A 20,564-nucleotide genomic window follows, 5' to 3' on the forward strand; every position below is an offset into this window, starting at 1 on the left:
TGTAATTTATTAATTATCGATGTAGAATGTTCTCTTTTCTTTCTCATCGTTGTAATTGGATCATTGGGAAAACGTATCAAAATGATTGAACAAATTGAAGCGTTAATTAACGATTTTTCTGAAACGCCAAATAGAGAGACAACAGTTAACCGCGAGTATATCGATAAATGAGAATGGAGTATGATAATCGAGTGTAAATTGATAGCCATCATCGATAGCTTTGACAACGAAAATTATGGACTGGATTGGGATTCAGTCAGGATTCTTATAAAGACGATTGTCTTTTCGAAACAAGACGGCGAAAAACATCAACGTATATCGTACTTAAGACGCTCTTCTCTTCCGGAGGTATCTCCTTTTCCACCAACGAAATTAGCGGGGGACATGTTTATTGTAAATGAATCCTACTCCGAAGACGGCTCGTGGAGGACTGTTACGTGTCCCTGGAACACGGCAGCGGGGTGCAGGCGGTTGTGCGGCAACAGATAGAGAGACGGTAACGGAAAGAGAATGAGAGAGAGAAAGAGAGAGAGAACAGCATCGAGGAAAAAGGAGAGAGATAGGATAAGGGTAGTTGGTGCGCGGGTGCGCGCTCACTACTCCGATTTATGCGCCCGTTACCGAGCCCTCCGGCGCAATTAAGCTCGCGTTATAATATTGTTGTTTATTCTGAGCCCCGACTGCGAAGCGTTAACCACCCTTCCGTTTTGCCTTCCCACCCCTTTCCATTCCCGGTCTGTCTCTATCCCCGCTACATACACCGCTCGCACAAACCCCTAATCTTCCTGACGCGGCGAGACTGGAGAGACGCTCTTGCCTCGACTTTCAGCATCAGCGCGCCAATGCCAGCTTGCTAACCAACCGCTTTCCCGAGGGATTGCCGAGAACGAAGTCCCGTTTTGTTTGTTCCGGCGGGGCCGTCTTTGATTGGGAGACTCGCGTTAATTCCGAGTTATTCCAACGCGCGGTCACGTGTGCGCTAATGAAACCTACTTTCGGTGGGAGTAGCATGCGCCCATGAACGACACAACTTATTGTGATTTGCGATTGGGGGTATCGTATTCTTTAAGACACGAATTTTTGCAATTAGTTGTGATTATAATTGCACGGCAGGCATATTCTCTATTCTATCAAATAATAAGAATTTAGAATTGTGCTATTATCCAGTCATTATTACGGAATCGATACTTATTTCCTATTCGTATCATCTATTTTTACTTGCACAATACTTATGTATAATAAAATAGGAAAATATAAAAAAAAATTATTTTATAAAATAATTTTTTTTATCCTTTTTTTTATTTTATTATAAGTAATATATATATAAAAAGTTAATGATATATAATATAAATTATTACAATTAGTAATTGAGATTATTTTATAAAATAATTTATTACATATTTCATTTTTAATTCAAAATGATTGAGCGTTTTGTGCTAGTTTACTTAATCTTACCTATGTAAGAGAGATTTAGCTTTCTGTTTTTATAAATTCCAGAAATCGATAATCTCGATCGATCAATTTATGTTTCTCAGTTTTACTTTTACGTAAAGTCAACATACAATAACACCTATGAATCATTGAACAAACCGGTTTTGCGGCGAGATGGTAGCGAAAGTGACGAAATCAATGTACGCTTGATAACTCTTGGTAAAAAAATTATCAATTGAAAGTAAAATTATGATATATATTGGCAATCTTTTCGATATAATCCAAATATACCGAAATGAATCGATATAATTGAAAATAAGAAAAGTATTAAGATAAATGTAATTATTTTTAAATTTTAATTAAAATTTACAAAAATCCAATTTGAAAATAAAGTAAAGATTAAAAAATAGATAATATATAAAGTCCTATATTATACATTTTTAAAATTATTTATATTATACGATGACAATTATATAGAATATATGAAACTATGTAGTCGACATTTTTAATATGCGAAAAAAGTGTACAGATAATGTTTTTATACTTTTATTTCAAATAAACGCGTGCATAAATTTTTTGTGAAAAATTTTATACTCATTACAACATTTGGCACTCTTTCGGAATTTTTTTTCAATCAAATATCTTAAAATATTATTATAGTCCAGTTGCTAAATCTCGAAAGAAAGAAATGCCAAAGATTAAAGCTTTACAGGACATTATTGAGATACAATTAATGCAGAGAGTCGTCTAGATCATTTTATTCGATTATAAAGAATGACAAAGAGAAAAAGAAGAAGAGAGAAAGGGAAAAGAAGGAGAAGGAGATGGAGGAGGAGGAGGAGGAGGAGGAGGAGGAGGAGGAGGAGGAGGAGGAGGAGGAGGAGGAGACGAGATGCGAACGATGCATGAAACGTAAATACTTGAAGCTGGCTGAACACTCTCGACCTGCTGAGGTGGGTGGAATCGACGATTCCAGCCAGGACGATGGCTAAGGTGGGATCGTGATGGACCGTGATGGCGGTGTGGTCGTGCAACGATGCCGAAGAGGAGGCCGGACCGGAGTGAACCGAAGGTGATGCATGGCCGACGGTTCCTACGGCGGGGCCGCAGACGAAGAAATAAAGAATAAGAAGAATATCCGCTTCGCCGGGTCCAGAGCCGGCCCCCTGGAGCAAACGCTGTCATAACTCAATCCCACCTTCGTCTGCTCGTACGTCCGTACGTCCGTCCTGCACCGGTGCAGGTTGCACCTGCATTTGTCTTTCTCCTTCGCCGATATCTCCGCTCTTTTCTTCTCCTTCTCGTTCCCCTGTCGTATCTTTCTTCTCGTCGAGAGCTGATCTTGATCATGGCGAAGTACGAGCTCGATGTAGAGCCATCGGGATCTACCTTCTCGCTCATTAGATTCCATCGATACTCTTTTTTTCCTGACTTTCTCGTTACGGAAAATAGAGGGAGATTATAATACATTGCACGCAAACGCGTAATTGCGAGTATACGCATGACTTTTATCTCGTTTTTTATCACATATTATGTTTTTATTATATTTTTACGGTTTTCTCGTAATGAATATTAACAATGGTGTCATTAATTTAAATTCTCCGCGTAATAATGATACTCGCTTTTATATTGTTTTTACTATTTTTATATATTTATTTGCCGTGCATTCTTCTACCTTTCACAAAATTCCAGAATACAAATAATATTACGGAATATTTTAAACTTTTATTTTTTACATTTACACTAAAGTTTACAATTTTTCCACCATGACTGTAAAAAATATTAAAAACTAATCAGTTTTTTATTTTTTTACACTTTATCATCAATGAAAGGACAATTTCCTTAAAAAAATTTGTATATCGTGTAAAAAGTTGAAATTAGAACAAAAAGATGACAATAATTTAATTATGTTAGCTGTCGTTTGAATTTATATATTTGTAAAACGATATTTGTAAAACATTGAAGAAAAATGCAACAGCAAAAGTGTTTTATGTATAAGAAAATGTATCCTCGAGGATACAGTTGCGAGAACTTGGCATTAATTATTTAATTTTATCTATTTGCAACATCTGATTTATACCTCGTCATTCGAGTTTTGTCCAGTTCACCGAAATTGTGCGGACAAAGCTAAAAGTAAAGTATAAAACGATGACACGGCGTGGTTCTAAACGCGAGAATATGTCAGTGACACACGAGTTGAAGTCGAACAATACGGCGAAGTCATGCATAAATCATTCGCAGTAATAAAGATCCACTTGTCGCGGCCGGATATTTATGAATCGCCCTCGGTTCTCCGCGCGCCAGAAGAGAATCACCTTTTAGCTCTCGTGTCGGTCCGGATGAACGATCGTCCGATTTCGAGATAATCGAAGAGGTCAGGGGCGGAGGGGACTAGAGCGTGGACTTAAAGGCCAGGGAGACGTAGAGAGACGAAAAGGGAGGGAAAGAGGGGCCGCAAGGGGCCGGGTGAGGGAAAAGGGGCCGGAGGATGAAGAGGAGGAGAAGAAGAAGAAGAAGAAGAAGAAGAAGTAGTAGGAAAAGAAGAAGAAGAAGAAGAAGACGCGGGGTCGTTCGTTGTAGAGGCCGCAGACCGACAGATCGAGCGAAGGACCGCGAGGCCATAAATACCTCAGCGCGTTCAGCCAATTAAAACAAATCATTTTAATGCGCAACCTTTTTAATTAATGCCCGTGCTCGCTCGCTCCCATCCGCATCTCTCCTCTCGCATAGTACACGATCGCTTCGGAACCGTGGCTCTCTGCCATTCCCATCCCAGAGCGATCGAAGGAAAGAGCTGTATTAACCTATACGTCACTATATACATATCCTGTCTGACTCTCCTCGCGCTGTATCTGCCCGCGATTACTATAAACCGACGAGCAATCCCGATTGAGCCAATCTTTCTAGCGGAGCTACTATATACTTAGCTACCTGATATTAATTTCAGGCGAATTTTCGCTTCAACGTTACGAACAACTTTCGCCATTTTCGTTTTTTTCAGTATCTCCGTTTACATTTTTTTCAGAATCTTTCTCTTCGCATATGTGTATGTTGTGTATGCGTAGGAAGAGGGAAACGGAGAATGTGCGCGCGTGATCGAATGCGCCGAGGTACTTTTCAATTAATTAAAAATAAGCGGTGAAATTATATATATATTTTCTATCGTATAATTTATACTTTCAAGTTTCTATTTTCAATTGCCAAGAGGTAAAGAATAATTTTCAGAAATATTTATAAATTTTTCAATACTTTGCGTTAAAAAGAAACTTTTATTCTTTTTAACATGTGCTTCATCATTAATTGTATAGGTACGGATACCAGCGAGCGAAATTCTTAATCGTCTTATAAAGTTTCGCAGCAAGTAAAGTTAAATTATATGTGTATCAACACATAGATACGGGAAAAATTATCGCCGTGTGTTTATTCGAAACCGTAAATATACTCAATTTTTTTTCATTACATCATAGTTATATAGCTTTGAAGCATTTCTGCAACGAACATATATTAAATTTGTCCAAGCTAATTTGATATGATATATATGATATGAGATGAAAAACTGGTTACACGACTTGGCAATTAGGAAGACTTCATTAGATTCTTATAATGATGTTTCGATATGCGAAATACCGATATAATAAATAAGATGAATGTATTAATTTGGTGAAATAATATACATATTAACGCGTGAGACTAATATTCGGCAAGTTATAACGCAATATATTTAAAAATTAATGATGTTTATGTGGTCCATTGTAATGACCACTAATACGTAATTTTAATACTGTTGCGTTCAAAAATTTAACTTTATTTGTTGCCCCAAAAGTAAATATGTATAACAAAAATGTTGTTTATTAGATCCTCTTTTATCGTTTGAAAATAATATTTTCATTTATCATTCATAAGTTAAATTATTCCTGTTTATCCGAATATTAGTTTAACACGTTTATTCCATAAATCGAACAAAGCTGCTAGTCCGAATTTGAGAACGACACGAAGCACAATCTACACGCGTTTATATCTGTTCGCTCCGTGTAGCTACACATGCCCAATCAACGAACACGTGAGATAAAGTGAAACCTTATCTTGGCCCGTCGTGGCTTTTACTGCAATGGGATCCAGATAGAATAAAAAGCGTTAAAAATTGGCGCGAGACGCTATAAAGTCGTCAAAACGTTTAATGGCAGCAACGAAGACGCGCGCTCGATCCTCCGAAGGGATTGCGTGACCCTGAGGAGGCGGCGGTCGGCCGCGAGGCCGCCCGGAAATCGCGGTTGTCTCCCGCAAGACGAGTTTCTCCCTCCGCGAAGGAACGTTCTCGCGTCACCGCGCGCGGCCGTTTATCGACGTCGATATAACGGCGATCACGCGGCGGCGCGAATTAGACTTTTAAATAGCGGTCGGCTCTCTAAGAGCCGCCGCGGTGACGTTCGGGACGTATTTCACGAGATGACGGTGGTTGTCGCGCGCTAAATCATCCTCGGTGACCGCATCCGCTTGCCCAATTGGGCAACTGAAGCTCCTCTTAACGATCTCTTGTCACGCCTGCGACATTCCACCGAAAAACGCGGATCGAGAGAGACCTTCGTTGGTCGCCTCCTTCTCCTTTCTTCCTCTTCCTTTCCTCCCTCTGATCCCTCGCTCTCGCATCAACTTGTCTCGTCGCTTCCGACCGGCGCCGATATTAATACTGTTCTATCAGAATTCCAGCGGGGTCTCATGCGCTAGCCTAGCCTCGCGCGCAAGATTTCTCAATGTCATAATTCAAGCGCCGGGTGTACCGAGCGATCGATATGGATGGCGGTCACGGTACACTTTCCGCTTGATCTGAGCTTTCGCGTGAGATTGACGCGTCTTGAGCTCGCGGCAGATTATTATTACGTCTTTTGTTTGTGCGAGGCTTTCCTACAATATTACATTCGTAAAATTATAAATGTGTGGGCTAATAATACATCGTCGCGGATAAATCCATCATTGTATGAATTTTTAATACAAGATTTTACACTAGTAAGATTTTGTATTAAAATGCACCTATGGTATATTATAGGCATACTTTTTTTTTAATGCTTGGAGAAAGATATTCTATGGATTAACATGTATTAAACATGTAATCCATATCCTCTCGAGCGGCAGCCAATAATTATAATCATTTTATTCTCATAGTCCAATAGAAAAGTCGTCGCTTGAGAAATTTATGATTATTCGATTGACACATCTTACGATTTATCGATGATGTCCGCCACGAATCCGCGTGGATTATTCAAGTCAGATCCTGACCTTAATAATCCGCGTGGAGTAGTCAATAATCATAGTCGTTCGATTTTTGCGATCGAATAGAAAGATCGATTCATAAGATTGATCGACTCGCGCAATATCATTGCATTTTATTGGCATCTCGGATTATTTGTCCTTTTCGCATTTTACTCACATTCTGCTTGTATTATCTTTAATTCTCCCTCAGAAGGTTCGCCATTCGCGAATTTGCACCGCGATAAAAATTAAATCAAAATATACAACACTTTAACAGCTTTTAATTAGCTTTTAATTAGTTAAAGCATCGCCGATTAGGATTGTTAAATAATTATTTATTTACATGTCCATCTGTGTCATCGACTTTCTCATCGTGTCTCAATTTATTACAATTATTCACACAAACTTATTTCATACGATTTTATACATAATTATTCACGCTCGCAATTATATCATCGGGATTCCGAGTGTTTTCTTAAAATTTCACTCAATTTGTTGAAGACACTATCATATATATATGTATGTACATTTGAAATAGTCACTGCGACATTTGATGAAATCTTGCGTCATTGCTTTAATCAATTTCACATTTTTATTTAGTTTAAGAGAATATTCTCTCTTTTATTTCATAGAGTATTCTTGGATATCACAAATTAAATTTTTCCGATTTGCTAGGCGATTATAAACTTGGACTTACTCGAGAGAATCGATAGTATGTATAATACATAGAAATTGACGTTCTCTCGGCATTATATTCGTATGCCAAGTAAGATTCCATGTATTTCGCGTTCTCCTTTGCGAGAATGCGTTATTATGAGAGAAATATTTCTCTCAAGGCGTCGCAAAACGCGATGTGAGAAAATATGACTTTACATACAGCGTTATACTGTCACTTTTATCGTCGATTTCAATCCGCCGGAAAAGTCTTGTCTTCGGATACTTCGACCATCATAATTCAGCGTAATTACGTTCATGAAACGAATCGTGAATCGCGGCCGCCATTATAGCAACTTTGATACAATCACACTTATCATTAATTTCTTTCAAAGACACGGTCCACGAGTAATTTCTCTGATTTTATTATAACGAGGATTTTATCATTTCCGTGGTGTATGAAACGTGCCGTGAACATACAAGAGAAACAATCGTTTCCACGGCTAACTAAATTATGCTTCTTCCTCGTGAGTCTCGCGATTGTCGCACGAAATAAAATGCGCGCGTATGTGTGTATCAACATTCTCGTTTCAAGCTTTTGCTTTATATAGTTCGAGTGTTATTGTATGATCGGATATACTAATTGGTGACTTGGAATTGTAATTAAACTCTTGATTCTTAATTTATATTTCTCATTTTTTAGGTATTTCCGATGTGTGCACTAGATATGTATGGATCTACTATTTATTATTTTACGTTTAACATTTTTAAACTTGTATTCGTAAAAAATTATCGCAGATATAAATATATCTTCAAAAATTAATTCAAAAATTAAAATAATTGTTGCAATTTTTAATATTTATAGATTCTAGTTTTTTTTTTATTTTAATTTGCTGCCAATATTATAAACGGAGATCAAGGTTTCTATGTAAGATTTCTTCCTCCTCCGTCACTAAAAAAAAAAGAAATATTATACATGTAGTCAGCGCACACACAATAAAATACATAAGGTCAGAGATATGCCGAGTTCATATATATAAAAAAGTAAAAGATGCAATCAAAATACCCGTAATCAAAGGAGCCGAAAAAACGTTTAATCCATCGGACATAAACTCTCAAACATTACGGTGCCAAACGGCTTAGCGTTGAGCAGGGTTTAACATTTCCGCAGAGCGTATTTTAAGGAATCTTCAACGAAAAATATGAGATTTTATATACTCACGTTTTTATCGCAAATTTGTTTATTTCTATAAACATTTAACGTTTTTATATCGCTTTGTTGTAGAATTTATTTAAAACTACAGCAACAAGATAGAAAATAAGTCTCCAAAGAAATGTTTTGTTTATACGCTGTAAAGTAAGTAGTTTGGATTTGCAGATTTGCATGATCATTTCTTAAACACTTAATATTAAAAAAGTCCTCATAAACAAAGCATCTTAGACATGAATTTCCGATCTAGCTCAAAAATTCAAATGCTTAAAAGATATCCGTATCCTTTAGATGGCTTTTTTGAATTTTGAGCCGTCGAAAAATGTCGCACAGGTTGTTAACCATATTCTACATCTTTGCCATACATTTACGTTAAAGAGTTTCGCTATGATACGTTGCGACGCGATTAAAATTTGGTTGTTTCCTAGTATAACTTTTGCGAAAAAAGATTGAGGCAAAACACGGTAAAAGATAAAACGCGTCACAACGAACAGAAGCCACGATACATTCCCGGATTAGCCAATCGCGACATCTCTGCCGGGGAAACCCGAAATCCGATATGACGAAGTAAGATCGCACGTCTCTGACTCTTATCTTTATCCGGCTCTCACCTCTGCGCCTCTCTATTCATCGCTTCGCACGCAAGCAAAACGCGAGAGCACGCGAGAGTGTACCTGTTTCCATACAGGGGCACCGCAGGTATCCACCGCGAATCCAGACACGCAGCGACTACCTGGCTCGCAGGTGCAAACCCGTGTCCCTAGGCTCGTGCGAGGGCGTATATATTCTGATTATTATATAAAACTCGATGTTATACACATATGTGCTCGTTTAGTCAATTGGATAGGCAGTCTCGGTGCTATCTCTAAAATAGCCCAAATCTTCAAGGCTTCATCTTCTTTTCTCCTCCTTCAATTATTCGTCTCGTCTTTCTCATTCCCTCAGAGAGCTCCGGATTATCCCCGATATATATTGTCGAGCTAACATCTCGAAAAATCCGTGTCCTTCGTTCTGTTGCCGCGAGCACTTTCTTCCGGTCGTGTCCGGATTCTCGTCGACAGGAATATGTACCGCGGACAGGATTACTAAAGATATACAAAATTCTCTCTATGTAATTGCGATAATATTAGAAATGAAAGTATTCGGATTAGATTTCTGCAATATTATCGTTCTATATTTTTTTCCTTGCTCGGTTCCTTGTAAAACATGCGTAAATTGTTACAGTGCAGCTTCTTAAAAAATATGCTCTTGATTATTATATATAAGTGTGTGTATATGTGTGTACTTACTTAACTTGATTTATATATGAAATAACAAATCACGAAGAGTCTACGACATATTAATAGCAAATATTCAAAATGCCTCTGTGCATTAAAACAATAAAATTATTTTGTTCAGTAATTATTTTGCCTTTAGATCAGAAAATATATATGAAATATGGTTTTTTTGTTTTTTTTATTTAACTAAAATAGATAAAAAATAGATTTATTTCTTTATTTTCGCGCGATAGGAAAGATTGTCATAATTTGCATTAATAATGCCTCACATTTAAGATGTGTCAAGTGGTTAAGCAGATTGATGCACATTTATCGTGCTTGCGATCGCGAGTCGGCCGTTAATTAAAAGTGCCGCCACGTGTTTATCGCATTTACGAGTTTCTCGGCTTGGCTTCTGCTAATTCAAGTTGCTTCGAAACGATGCGGAGAACGGAATGTTCGTTTCCATCTAATTATAAAGCAGCCGTATTGCACTCGCGTATTTCACTTGCGCTTAAAGGATGGGAAATTCCGCGCGGCACGAAGCACCACGCGGCAACGTGCAGGACTAGATCCGGCCTCAATACGTCTTGTTGACTCACTTAACGCAACGCGGCAAGTTCACTAACCGTATAGATCGTCACTCCCTGACAGAAACTATTTAAAGTGCGGTGCCTGTGTTAAAGTGCGGCGTACCCGACTAGCGGCGAGTTGATATAAGATGCAACAGCTGAGATCGGATCGTGCGGCGTGTAAACGAGCCGATGGTCACACGCGTACCAAGCGTACGCGAGGCCATTGTGCTGTCTTATTACAGCTTGAATTTAACGAAAGCGCTAAAGGACTCTCTCGCCACCGTGGAATCATTATTCGCAACGCGCCGTGCTGCCCGATAGCGGTCGCGAACATTTCAAAAATCGCGCGAAAACGCCGACGCATTTTCAAGATGCACCGCAAGATTCATTAGCAAAACTGTTGCGTTATATTTCAAGTATATATATATATATATATATATATATATATATATATATATATATATATTACAGAAAAAAAGACAAAGTAAAAACGTAGGCCACCTGAAGTACTAAGATGTGCATTTTGAGGCAATATTTTGTCTGGTTTTGTCAATTTTTTTTAAACACATCCACATTTCTCTAGCTGCAAAGACATTTAGTTTTAGAGATTATATTGATTTTTTTGATAATTATATATCTATTTTCCTGCTGCTCCTCATTTACATCTATTACTTGTAATATAAGATTAGTGGCGATTAGTAAAGTCTATTTTTGGAAACATAGTCTACGTGTATTTTAAAAGTTAATGTTGAAAATGGAAGAATATCTTTTGGTAATGTGTGTTTCTTTTTATTTAGACACGCTCTTCGACAACATATACTGCGACACGCTGGTAAAAAGTACAAGTGTGGACTTCCCGGATGTCCCACGATTCTTCGCACTGCATCTGAATTGAAAAATCACCGAAGATTGGTCCATGATAATATCGAGAAACAATATCAATGTCCGGATTGTTCTTATGCTGCAAAAACAAGTACGCACTTGCGCAGGTAAGCAGAGTGCTACATTGTAATTTATTGAGTTTTCTACAGTTTAGTATTAGATTATATTAGATTGATTGTCTATCAGTCAAGAATTTCAAAATAAAACATTAGACAGTTTTATAAAAATAAATCTATACTCTTTTTATGAAATAAATTATCTCAAGTCTAGAAATTACGAAATCTTAAATTTTATATAAATTGTAAGCTATTAGAGTTTTATGAGAAAAATTTCCAATGCGCGCGTAAACAATCTTACGATCTCTCGTTGAGAGAAGAGGGGAGATGGATTGGCGAATGCAACGTTATCAAAAATGCAACGATTATTAACATCCGAATATTACGAACGTTCGAATCGTTTAGTTATCATTGAAGCGGATGTCGACTTAAGGTGACACGCGTTTCGATGCGAGAGATATCTTTTTAACAATTCAGCTCGCGTACGATCCACGACTCCATCTCGTAAGGGCTGACTTCTCGGACTGCCGATATTATTGACATTAATTTTAATCGAGGTCCTCGCCGGGGGACGCATTCCAGTGCCATTAATCGCGCGGCTCACGGCTCGCGCATGTATGATCGATGTCTTCGAAGAAGCGGAAAATTAATTGCGAGGACGCAAGTACTCGCGTCGCGCGCCGTTACGCATACGTAATTACGAGGACGCGAACAGTGAAAGAATCAATCTTCGTGGATTATTGATAGAGACAACGGGGAGGATATAATTTGAAGAGTAATTTATCGAAAATCCGATTATACATCTCTGCGCGCTCAGCGAATGGCCTACTCGATACTCGGTAATTTTCGTACCGTCTTTTATCTTCTAGATTTATTCTCTCCAGTTATTTTAAGATTCACAATTGGACGCTCACGCGACGCTCTGTGTATTTGAATTAATTTACGGCTCGATGATTTATTCAGACATGAGATATTTTCATTTTACTCACCTTTTGTCATCTTATATAGAATGTGCAGAAATTTCTAAAAAGTAGAATGTAGAAAAAATGAAATGAAATATAAAACAATATATAAATGTTTTATAATTTTAACGTCCTTACATTGATTTTTTGACATTAATCTTGTTAGATTGTAAGTTTCTTGGATGACAGCTTGATCATTAAGAAAAGCAAGATGTACGATTAAAATTTATATTTCTATTACTATTTTGTTTTATTATTTTTTCATTCAAAATACATAGCACAAAATGTTAATAGCACAATTTACATTCTATATTACATAGAAAAATAAGAGTGCTCCATAAATGAAGTCTATTTAATTAAAAATTAAATATAGTATCATGAATTTATTATATCAAAAAATGCAAATAAAATAGAAATTTTGCCTTAATCAATCTGTAAATCTTGTTCAATGAATATTCAATCTTGCAACAACAGTGCAACCGATTATATCGTAGTTGACAACACATTCGCGCGAGATCTAATTTTAGGTCAAATCTTATCAAGACTGCTGTAGCGGACGAAATCTCTGATAAATTTGATCTCCTTTGATGCTACGCTTTTTTTCCACTATGGCTTTCAAAGAATGGAGAAAAAATGCGAATGTCGCGAGAGGGAGAGAGAGAGAGAGAGAGAGAAAGAGAGAGAGGGAGAGAGGTGAGAACAAACGAGAGGAATGGCGCCGTCGTGATGGTGAGAGAAAGATGGAGATGAAGAACCACGAAAGCGGAAGTTGCGTGCAGCAACCGGCTAAGTGCGGGCAACCCGTTATGATCGTCCGCGCATGGCGATGGTCGCCGCGATATTTCATCGCGAATTGAGTACTTACTACGTGAGTCGAACTCAACGCAACCGCAGAGTATATATCGCGTGGACTCGCTCTCTCTCTCTCTTTCTCTTTCTCTCTCCTCCACCGACGCTTCTCTTCCGCATATGTTCAATTCGTCGCTCTTTCTCTCTTTCCCTTTCTCTTTTCTTTTTCAGTCTTTTCCTCCCTGCCGCGATCTCGCTGCGAGAGTAAATCACGCAGGATTTTAATTAAACGTGTCACGCATCTCGAACCTGATATACACGTAGCTCGACCAACGGCTGCCCCGTAATATCGCGCACGCATATCGCATCGTTCATAATCACCGAGCCGCGATTGCGACAATAAACTTCGCGAAATACGCAAGACGAGAAAATGTTTATGTGAGAAAAGGACACATCTCTGATGCGATCTCGCCTTCGAAAAAATGTGCACATATTTTAAGTATTGCAAATGTGTACATATTTTAAGTGTTGCATTCTGGGGATATAATAACGATATTTCTGGTGTAGAACGAAGAAGGAAGACATAAAGAGCCATAAATTATTTTATTAAAATTTTAACAAATATATTAATTCTAAATTTCTTATTTTTATTAGAAATTAGTAAATTACATTATTTTATCTAAATTTCACAATATATTCTTTTCTAATTGATCGAAAAAAATTTATGTATGTACTCTATTGAGGATTCTCTGTTAACATGTAAACAGTTGTAGAAAATTATAAGATATAGGATATCGTAATCGCATCATCTAGAAGATAACAGATTTATTTAATAACAAGTTTTTGTCGTTGATTTGTTGAAAACTTATTTGGAATGCGTATTACTAGGAAATGATTGGTATCCATATAAAATATGGGTCATAAACAGGTCAAAATAGGTTTTCGCGGATCGCGTGATGATCATCTTAATAGGTCATATTTTCTTTATTATCGTTATTACACGAACTTGGATAGTCAGATTTGCTTGCTGAATAGATTAGAAAATTATTAGCTTGTAATGAAAGTACCTTGTTTACGCGAAAATAAAATTTGCACTTTAGATTTACGAGTTTAATTTATTCGTGTCTCCCGATCTGCAACGACGAGTGGACGAGCGAGCAACGGCAATTAAAGTGTTAATAAATTCTATATAACGCATGTTATCTTGTTTTATTACTTACTATAAAATTTTCTTATTTTATTACTTCATTCTTTTAACTTCGATTAAAAAAGCTGTTGTCATTATATATATTATGGGTCGGACATAAATCATTTTAATGCAGATTAGTCACTAGTTAGTCATTAATAGTCTTAGAATTAATTAGTTAATCATTAATAGTCTTAGAATTAATTAGTCAATAGTTGCAGTTGTAGATGTTGAAATAAAACTGACTGATTTATTTTTATCAGTCAGTGAACATGTTGAAAATGTTCCGGCTACTGGAAATATTTCAGAAAATATTCTGGAATACATAGTTTCTTCATTTTTTCTTACTCATAAAGTTTTTCTCTCGATGACAAACTCATCCTTACTTCCTTTTCCGCGAGACCATCGCGGCGACGATTACTTTATGCATGACACCACTATGATGCCTCGACAACATTATATTTTCAAGATTAGATAGACGGTATATCGACTTTACCTCGGTATAGAAAGTTTATCTGGCGCTAATAGCTGCGTTGACCGGTATTAACGCTTGGGCGTTAATCAGACTTTCATAAAATGCTTCGATTGGCTCCAATAAATTTCGCATCCGCTCAATTCCAATGGGAATTTTCATTTAATGGTAATAATCGTGCATATCGGATACGTAAATCCTTATCATTATGCTTTAATTGCCTGCGTCAGTGGATTCAACACCGAAAGGGTCTAATTAACGGAAAGAACGTGTAACGATCGCTTCCATAAAATTGCGCGAATTTGCAAGAAGATTTTACGATTGCCGATTATCATTGATTATTTTAATTTTAATTTTAATTATTATTTTAATTTAAAGTGATTATATTAATTCCAGACATAGAAGGAGGCACGAAGATTCTACAAATGTCAACAAGAAACAGATCTACTCGTGCACTTACGACGGTTGCGATTTTAAGACGAAAATCAGTTCTCACTTACGGCGACACGTGCGATTGCATACAGGCTCCAAACCGTACAAATGTCGATATTGTTCTTATGCGAGTAATACTTTGGTAAGTCATATCGTTGTGTCATATATAAATATAAATTTTCTCAAATATAAAGGAGGACATTTTTCTTGGTGCAGAATGACACAATTTTCTTTCATTCAAATCTGATTTCTTCAATCTAATTTCGATTGACGAAACGAAGAAACTGAAATAATATTTCTCTATTTCATTATTTATTAAAAAAAACGTAAAATCAACTATTATTGTAGGAAATGTGTATAATAGAGTTTTGCAAAATTTCTCGTACGCATCCTTCATCCGCGCATGTACAATACGTTCCCGCGTACGTGATGTCGATCGAAACTTAATTTTACTTTGATGTTGATTTCTTCTTGTATCACTGTAGTCCAATTTTTGTCCTGCCAGTGACTCTCCATAAATTAAGCAAAGTACACCTTAACGTTTGGACCGCGCCGCCGCCGCTGCTGCCGCCGAGACGCGATAAGATAACGAGTTAATTGTGCTCACTAGATGCCCACACACGCACAGACTAGTCATATCGAGCGGTCGGTATGCTAATGTTCTTTGAAGCTTTAGTTGGGATGCGACTCGCATACGAGGTCTTCGTGTCTCTCTTTGATAGCGACATAAACTCATTCCAGTGATTCTCAGTCGTGTTTCTGTGAAAGCAGATAGATATTTTTCATTTTCAGTCTAATATCAAAAATGAAGAAGAATCTTGGATGTCTCTCGATATAAAAGTAGAAACGAATAAAGATAATTTTTTTATTAAGATATCCAACAAATATACATCTCTGTTAGATGTCAACAACGTATATATATTACCTCTCTATTAGATATTAATAATCTTAATTAAAATTTAAACTATTTTTAAGTGAAGAGAAAGGCATTTCGACTTGCTTTTCTTTCTTTTTTCTCTAACGTTATATGATTTATTTCATATTAGTTACATTTCTGTTTTGTCGATTGATATTTTCACTCTCACTTCACAAATTAATATATTTTTCTGCTCTTCATCTCTAATTCCTGTCTTTATGATCAGTGCTTGAAAAATTTTCAAGAATATCTCTCAAATTAACATCGGATAAACACTAATGTAATTAAATCTAGCATTTGTACACCTTGTATTAATATCGCCAAACATCATGGGAAGAAATCGCTTTAATCCAATAGATTATAAAACACAGTAAATACTTAGTAAGATAAGTAATGCATTATAAATGATAAAAGTTGCAAAGTAATTTATCATTTGTGCGAATTAATAATGATATGTGAAGATTTGTGTTGATTCATGTTATATGTATTATATGCACTAAAATTTTTTATTATTTAGTGTCTAACATTATTCATACATTTCCAATTTGTAGAAATTTTACTTTTTTGCATCCTTTATTACATACTATGTTTATGATTTATAAATTATTATTCATGATTCGCCTATTATTATTTTATCTTTTGAATATATAATATGAAAGGATAAATTTTTCAATATATATATATATATATATATATATATATATATATATATATGAAGTATAGTAGGAGTTAAGCTTTAAATATCCAACTGAAATTTTGCAGAATGATTTTATTTAGATATATTATATTCATGTAATATATATTAAAAAAGAACAGACATTTTAACGTTTTCTTCCAACGTTTTCTTCTTATGTTGTGTATTTTCAAAAATTATTATTAAATTTTCTCACTATCTGTATCTGATTGTAAAAACGGGTCATGCGTCTCTTCAGTTTGAATAAATTAATTTATTGTGAAAAAGGATTTAATTTTTTTCATGAAAATCCAAATCGATTCAAAATCGGCCTAATAAAATATGCTAATTTTTTATGACAACGCACACACTCTTCGTGTCACAGGACCACCCATAGCGGTGTGAACGAGGCTTAATTTGCACACGTCATGGTGCGTTGCTCGCGAAAAGATTTACTTATGGGAAATTAAATTTGATGTTGCCGTTGCCATCAGCGGCTCGTATAAGCTCGCCTGGTAGGAAGATGTTTACGACTACGACTGGCTACTTAGACTGAGAGAATAAAGCGCCTTTAAATGCGCCAACGGCGTAGCCAATAAACGCGAGCGTCCGGTTCTGCGGTGAACAGATTCTTTAGTCATCATTGGATATCCACTGTTGAACGGATGCAAACGGAAGGTCGATTCAATTCGAAATTTAATTCGACGCGAAACGTGGCGCGGCAACTTTGTTCTTTATACCAAATCGTTATAAAAGATTCCTTTATATAAGTTTTTAGCTTAAATGAAATTTTAATAGCGACTTCCGAACGACAATATGGTATAGTTGTGGAGATCTCAATGAGGAGGAAGAATATGAAAATTAATCGAAAATTAATCGAATGGAATATTTTTGATTATTGATCGATTAGATTACTAAGATTTTTATTTTGCCGCCAATTGTCACAGCAGTCGCTATTACAAATTCTAATAATATAATATTATTAATTAAGATAATTTCTGTTTATATGTATATCATTGTGATAATATTTATGTCTGCAGGAAAATCTCCGGAAGCACATACTATCAACGAATTTACATCCGAATAAGACAATTTATGCATGTGATTTTTGCAAGGGAAAGCCATTCGGCACGAATTTTGCCAAAGAGCTTCGTGCTCACTTGTTGGAAGTTCATGCAAAGATCTTTTCGACACCAAATGATGCAAATAATTACGTCCTCGGAATTTTTTCCACCAATTCCGACGCCAACACTTCTACACCCAACTAATAAAAAAAATGTCAGAAAAATTACTTATTATATAATCAATTATTTAATTTACATAATTTCATTAAATCGATCTTATCTTTTTTGATAATATATATTAAATATAATACAAATTCTGGATCTTGGTGTCGTCTTTCCTATATAATTCAAGTGCATGTTAGCACTGTGAAAAGCAGTATCGTCTACGCTGTGTCTAGTGATCTAATATAATAGCAAAGAGGGCACCATCGCGTAAATACATATGTATATACAAGTATGTATATACATATATACAACTATATACTATATATATATATAATATTTATATATATATATAATATATATATATATTTGTAATAAATATATATATATATATATATATATATTTGTATTCTACGCCATGGTGCGCTCTCTTTGCTACGAGGAAAATGACACTAACATAAGATCCGGATTCCGATACATATTAAATGATTTTAATATTCCTTGCTATTATAAATAGTTTTCTTATTCAGGAATTTTGCTATCAATGATAAAATGTATTTTATTGTGCGACAACAATATGTTTTATTGTACGAAAAGAAAATGGCATTGTTATTTTATAAGCATTTTTTTCTTTTAATTATTGTACAAGATTTCATTGTATCACAATAAAGTAAATTGACATAATTTTAGATATGTGAATATTTTATTTTGTCCAAATTGTCATCGATGTCGCTGCGATATACAGTATGTTGGCATTAGTTCTTTACATCAATTTCTTAAAACGAGTATCGTCTTTTGCGGTTGCACGACCTAGTAGAATTGTACCGAGTCAGGAAGTAGTTAAAGTGATGTAAAGTGATGTACGATCACGTGGCACGGTATATAACTTGAATATATATAGAATCGAATCTTTATGCTCGATGCACGGTGTGACGCGAGACATTGCAAGAAGATCGCCGTTGTCCACCTGAGTGATGCAGCACGTGCATGTTTTTATTATGGGAAGAAGCAGAGGGAAGGAGAAGCAAACGAGCACTTACAACAGTTGGCACATAGGAATTCAAAGGTAATTACATCCCATTCGTAGATATTTCTTAGCAATATTCTTTATATGCACGACATGAATTTGGATAGAAATGTGGTTACTTTAGTTATATCGGTATTGTAAAGGGTAATAAAATTAACCGCGCGCACTCTTTATACTCTGCATTTAATTTTCAGTTAAACATTTCAGTTAGAAGTTTTCTCGTGGCGTTATAGTTACCTTGAATCTGTTTCTGTCAAAATTGCGCGAATTTTTCACCTCGAGAAATCACTTTCGTCGCGATTGATCGTTACCTTGTTACGAGAGAGGCTACATCGGTGAGACGACAATAGGAAGTTTTTCGAGAAATCACTGCGCGACTCGATAAAGATTCGAACGACGCGGTGGACCACCTCGTAGATCGTGGTACGAGACGCGTTTTCCGTCTTCGGGACTGCTGATTGTGAGAAATGCATCGTGCTGTCGCGCCAGATAGGTGTCGTAAAGTATGCGGCCCTCTCGAGCGCTCTTGGACGAGAGAACGGACGCGAAGGCGAGCGAACGAAAAGGCCAACCACGGGCGTCGTGAGCGTGAAGGATAATTTATTGACTAATTAACGAGGATGTCCTTCATTACGGGTCGAGCGGCAGTCGTGGTCGCTTGCTCTCGCTCGGAACCGGCATTATTTGGCGCCCGAATATTTACGACCGCGTCCTCCTTCTGGACCGGCTCCTCCGCCCCGATACCGCCCGGGAGCAAGGCCCGAAGGAGCGCGGACCTATAACGAATGTATCCCGATCTTACGGCGATTCGAGGACCTGGAATTTCCTCTGTATCGGGGAGGAGAAGGAGGACCCTATCCCTCGGTGTCGACACGGCCCTGAGTCTCGCGGATAAAGGGTCGCGGTTAAATGCTAAGGAGGCTTCTCTCGCGCGCTGCCGATTCCTACCAAGAAAGGTTGTTAAGGCTGTCCGGTTTAATAAGAGTCGAAGACTGAGTGACTAGACTTGATCGTATGGGATATCTCTTTCTACAACCTTCGTGGAGTTTTCTTATATTTTTATCGAGTCTCAACATGAAAAATTAAAAAGAATAATCGAGCATATCCTTGTGTGTTTAATATAGATTACAGATTGATGGATTATCAAATAAATTATTACAGCAAAATTATTACGACAAAAATTTTTGAATAGTCAAAAATTAGGATTTGTATTTTAATTGTATAACGCCGGTATATTTTAAAAAATTTTAAAGGAATATATGTACAATATATTGTTAAAGATATGGCTAATATATCGTGGTAAAAGAAAATATATATTCACAAATGGTTTTCAAAGATGGAGAAATATGCACTAGATTGCTCTCAAAACTGTTATCTTTCGCAGAATTAATGTAATAAAAAAGCAGAATTATTAATATAATATAAGGAAAAAGTTATTATAAATGTAAGAAAGAGATATCGCTTTGTAAAAGGTAGTCTCATCGTTGCGATTAATATAAAAAAGATCGACGAATCGCGCGAAATCCTTTGAATGCAACCGTAATTTAGAGAACCGATAAACCAATATGTA

General features: G+C 36.4%; 1 protein-coding gene across 2 annotated transcripts in view; it reads left to right on the top strand.

Annotated features, from left to right (window-relative positions):
* Positions 1-18,020, top strand: part of LOC105257737 (zinc finger protein 845) — a 43,188-nt gene extending 25,168 nt beyond the window's left edge. For both annotated transcript variants that reach the window (XM_011268568.3, XM_020029512.2), the window contains exons 7-9: positions 11,171-11,362; positions 15,117-15,294; positions 17,782-18,020. In XM_011268568.3, the coding sequence (XP_011266870.1) occupies positions 11,171-11,362; positions 15,117-15,294; positions 17,782-18,009 (598 nt within the window). In that variant the 3' untranslated portion in view covers positions 18,010-18,020. The remainder of the gene's footprint in view (positions 1-11,170; positions 11,363-15,116; positions 15,295-17,781) is intronic.
* Positions 18,021-20,564: the final 2,544 nt, after the last annotated feature.

The sequence above is a fragment of the Camponotus floridanus genome, unplaced genomic scaffold (assembly GCF_003227725.1).
Source record: "Camponotus floridanus strain SB8 unplaced genomic scaffold, Cflo_v7.5 scaffold38, whole genome shotgun sequence".
NCBI lineage: Eukaryota > Metazoa > Arthropoda > Insecta > Hymenoptera > Formicidae > Camponotus > Camponotus floridanus.